At 32.9% G+C, this 3139-nt stretch overlaps 1 protein-coding gene across 1 annotated transcript; it reads left to right on the top strand.

The window, feature by feature from the left end:
- The first annotated feature begins 256 nt into the window (after positions 1–256).
- LOC115240136 (thymidylate kinase) lies at positions 257–2568 on the top strand. The gene is made up of 2 exons (XM_029815109.1): positions 257–507; positions 790–2568. Exons 1-2 carry the CDS (start codon positions 378–380, stop codon positions 1272–1274), a joined length of 615 nt encoding a protein of 204 aa, XP_029670969.1. The 5' UTR covers positions 257–377; the 3' UTR covers positions 1275–2568.
- Positions 2569–3139: the final 571 nt, after the last annotated feature.

The following is a 3139-nucleotide window of genomic DNA, read 5'->3' as shown; positions in this document are numbered from 1 at the left end:
CTCTCTCTCTCTCTCTCTCCCTCTCTCTCTCTCCCTCTCTCTCTCTCCCTCTCTCTCTCTCTCTCTCTCCCTCTCTCTTTCTCTCTCATGCTTATTATAAAAAATCCACTTTAACAAAAAATTAACTTCATTTTTAATTTCTTGTCACATAATAAAAGATTGTAAAAGAATATTTTTAATTTTTTTTCAGAAAATTTTATTCACGCGGATCATGCAAGTTATCATCGGATAATATCTTCATTCTTTCCGTTAGATGGACGTAGCATGCAGACTTGTGCGAATCACTGGCAGAATTCAAACTCTGGAACCCGAATCGGGCATGAAACATGAAAGACCGGCATCCAACATCAAAAACGCGTGACGCGTAACGTGTCAACATGTTTAGTAAACGCGGTGCGCTGATAGTTTTGGAGGGTTGCGATCGGGCCGGCAAATCTACCCAAGCGAAGATGTTGATGAACGCGTTGGACGATCTACGGATTCCTGTGAAAGCCCGAGCTTTTCCGAGTGAGTTATAGAAAAACTTCTCGTAAGATCATCTGAGTCGCAAGGTTATGTTTAGGTTATATTGCGCGGGAAAAGATGTTTTCGCTATTAACGGAACAATTTAATATTAAAATATTGAAAATATTAACAAATGAAAATTTATATGTCAAGTATGATCGTTATTGAAATCAGCATCGTAATGCGTTATTTTTTCTTCAATTGCATTGTGCTGTGAATGACATAAAACATCAACTTGCACGTAATGATTGCCTTTAAAAAAAATATTTTATTTTATTTTTGTAGACAGAAAAACTCCTGTTGGAGCTATCTTAAATAGTTTCCTGTCAAAAGAAATAAATGTGCCACCAGAGGCAGCTCACTTATTGTTCTCTGCGAATCGATGGGAGTGCAAGGAGGACATTGAGAAGACACTTCTGGTGATGGACAGATACACAGCGTCTGGTGCTGCATATACAGCAGCCAACACTGGCAGAAGTCTCAACTGGTGTCAACAACCTGACATAGGGCTTCCAAAGCCAGATTGCGTGGTGTTTCTCAAGGTTTCCAAGCGACAGCAAGAACAGCGTAGTGATTGGGAAAAAGAAAGGTTCGAGCATGATGAATTTCAGCAACGTGTCGATGCTAATTACGAGAAATTAAAAAATGATACTTGGATTATTGTAAATGCAGATCAAGATGAATCGGCTGTGCACAGTGAAATACTGCAAAAGGCACTATCAGTCATCCAAGAGGTTCAGTATCATAATATTAAGCTATTAAGTAATTGATGCTGATAAGTCTCTAATTTCATATTTCTATCTCGGCAAGGAGTCACTATATTAGTAATTCTTTGCGGTATATATTTGCTACAATCTCTAATAAAATTTTGATAAAATATTAAATAAATTTATTAAATAAAAGACTATTTTAATATCTAGAAGTAAAGTTAAGCCTTATTAAACTAAATTGTATAAATCTTGTTGATTTCTTAGATTTAATAGATAACATATAACTATCAGTTAATAAGTAAGATACATATTGTTGGAACTTAAAAAAATAGAAAAATTTAGATAAAATTGTATATATATATATAGATGTAAATTTAGATTGCGTATGTTTGATTTAAAACTATTTGTTTCATTAACGTTTATATATAAAATACTTGCGATAGCATTTAATGCCAAATGTAATAAAGTAATTTTGTTTTTATTTTTACTGAGAGATCAAAGCAAAATCCAAGTATATCACGTTACGCAATTTTCTATGCAAATATAATTTCACGCTTGTCATAATAATTTGCCGAGACGGAATTTTCTTCCATCTGGATTTGAATACAAATCCGGTTTCTTAGAAAAGTCGACATTAAAGAAAGAATCGGGGTCGCACGCGTCTCTCAGAGAAATTCAGACATATCTCAGAGAAATACGACTTCGTCGTACATCTGGTCTCGGTCTCGATCTCGGCGAAATAAAATATGTGATAAACATTTCTAGAATCGGATTGCGTACTTCGCGTGCGTACTACGCTCAGTCTTTCACGAGATATATCTCGTCCTCGAGGTATGATTGATCACGCGACACACGTTAGCTATTATACAATAAATAAAACTTTACAAGAAATAAAAATGTGTTAGACTATAAATAATAATGTATGAATAAAAATGAGTATTATTACAAAAAGGTAGATTGAGATTCATGTAGGTCCGTATCTAGAATTGCGTTTTTGTTAAAGAACTCGGCTCGATAATAAAAATTGCAAGTCGTTTAAGCTTATTGTTCTATTAAGAGGAAAAAACATCGAGAGAAGAAGTTTTATCTGAGGCGAAAAATCAAGTCAAAAGGCAATTTATTGGAATTTTAATTTATCTTCCTTGCTTTTATCCTCTGTAAGAATATAACTCGCCCGCCGTGTTGCGCTTGTAGTTGTGCAGCAATCATTTATAAAAACTGAGAACGAGATGTATTATAGCAACATAAACTAACTTATATCGCCCTATATTACATCATAACTTTTGTCATAATGCAGACAAAAGAATGAAAATAATTAAAAAATTGAAATTTTCAGAAATATACTTGGAGTTCAGAAATATAATTGAAGTTTTAATTAATCCTTTCTTACGTAATTATATTCTTATAATGTTTTACTTGACACTTTGAATATTTTCAGAATTTACATTTTTCCAGTTCAAAGATCGTAAGATTTCTAAAAATTCTTGGAATTGCATTTCTTCAAATGTCAGTTCGTGCCATCTCTTTACTGTTCCTCTAAGACTTTTCCGACTTTTCGAAAGTTCAATTTTTACAGTTTTGAGCCTTCAAATTCAAACATTCTTAGACTTGCGATTCTTGGAAAATTTCAATTTATACCACTACTTTTCACATACTCACATTCTCAGCTTGCTTTTCACATTTTCGTTTGTATGCTCATTCGCTTTGTATGCTTTATTCACATATCGGATTCCTATTATATGATAGCTTAAAATTCCATCATTCGCAGAAAATCAAACGAATTTGAGAAAAGATGAATACATATATGTATACATAACGCGTAATTTAAAAAAAAAAATGTTTAATTAAGACTGCTAAAAAGAGTTCCACACTTAACACATTAAAAACAATAATTAATAACAGAAGACCAAAATATATTATAGTAA

This window comes from Formica exsecta, unplaced genomic scaffold (genome assembly GCF_003651465.1).
Source record: "Formica exsecta isolate Colony F162 unplaced genomic scaffold, ASM365146v1 scaffold419, whole genome shotgun sequence".
Lineage (NCBI taxonomy): Eukaryota > Metazoa > Arthropoda > Insecta > Hymenoptera > Formicidae > Formica > Formica exsecta.
The sequence above is the reverse complement of the archived record's forward strand: the minus strand, read 5'-3'. Positions and strand labels throughout refer to the sequence as shown.

Excerpts from the sequence above, each read along its gene's own strand:
- LOC115240136 (XM_029815109.1), top strand. The coding sequence starts at position 378 with ATGTTTAGTAAACGCGGTGCGCTGATAGTTTTGGAGGGTTGCGATCGG. Across the intron at positions 508-789 it reads GAAAGCCCGAGCTTTTCCGA|ACAGAAAAACTCCTGTTGGA; the intron begins GTGAGTTATAGA and ends TTATTTTTGTAG.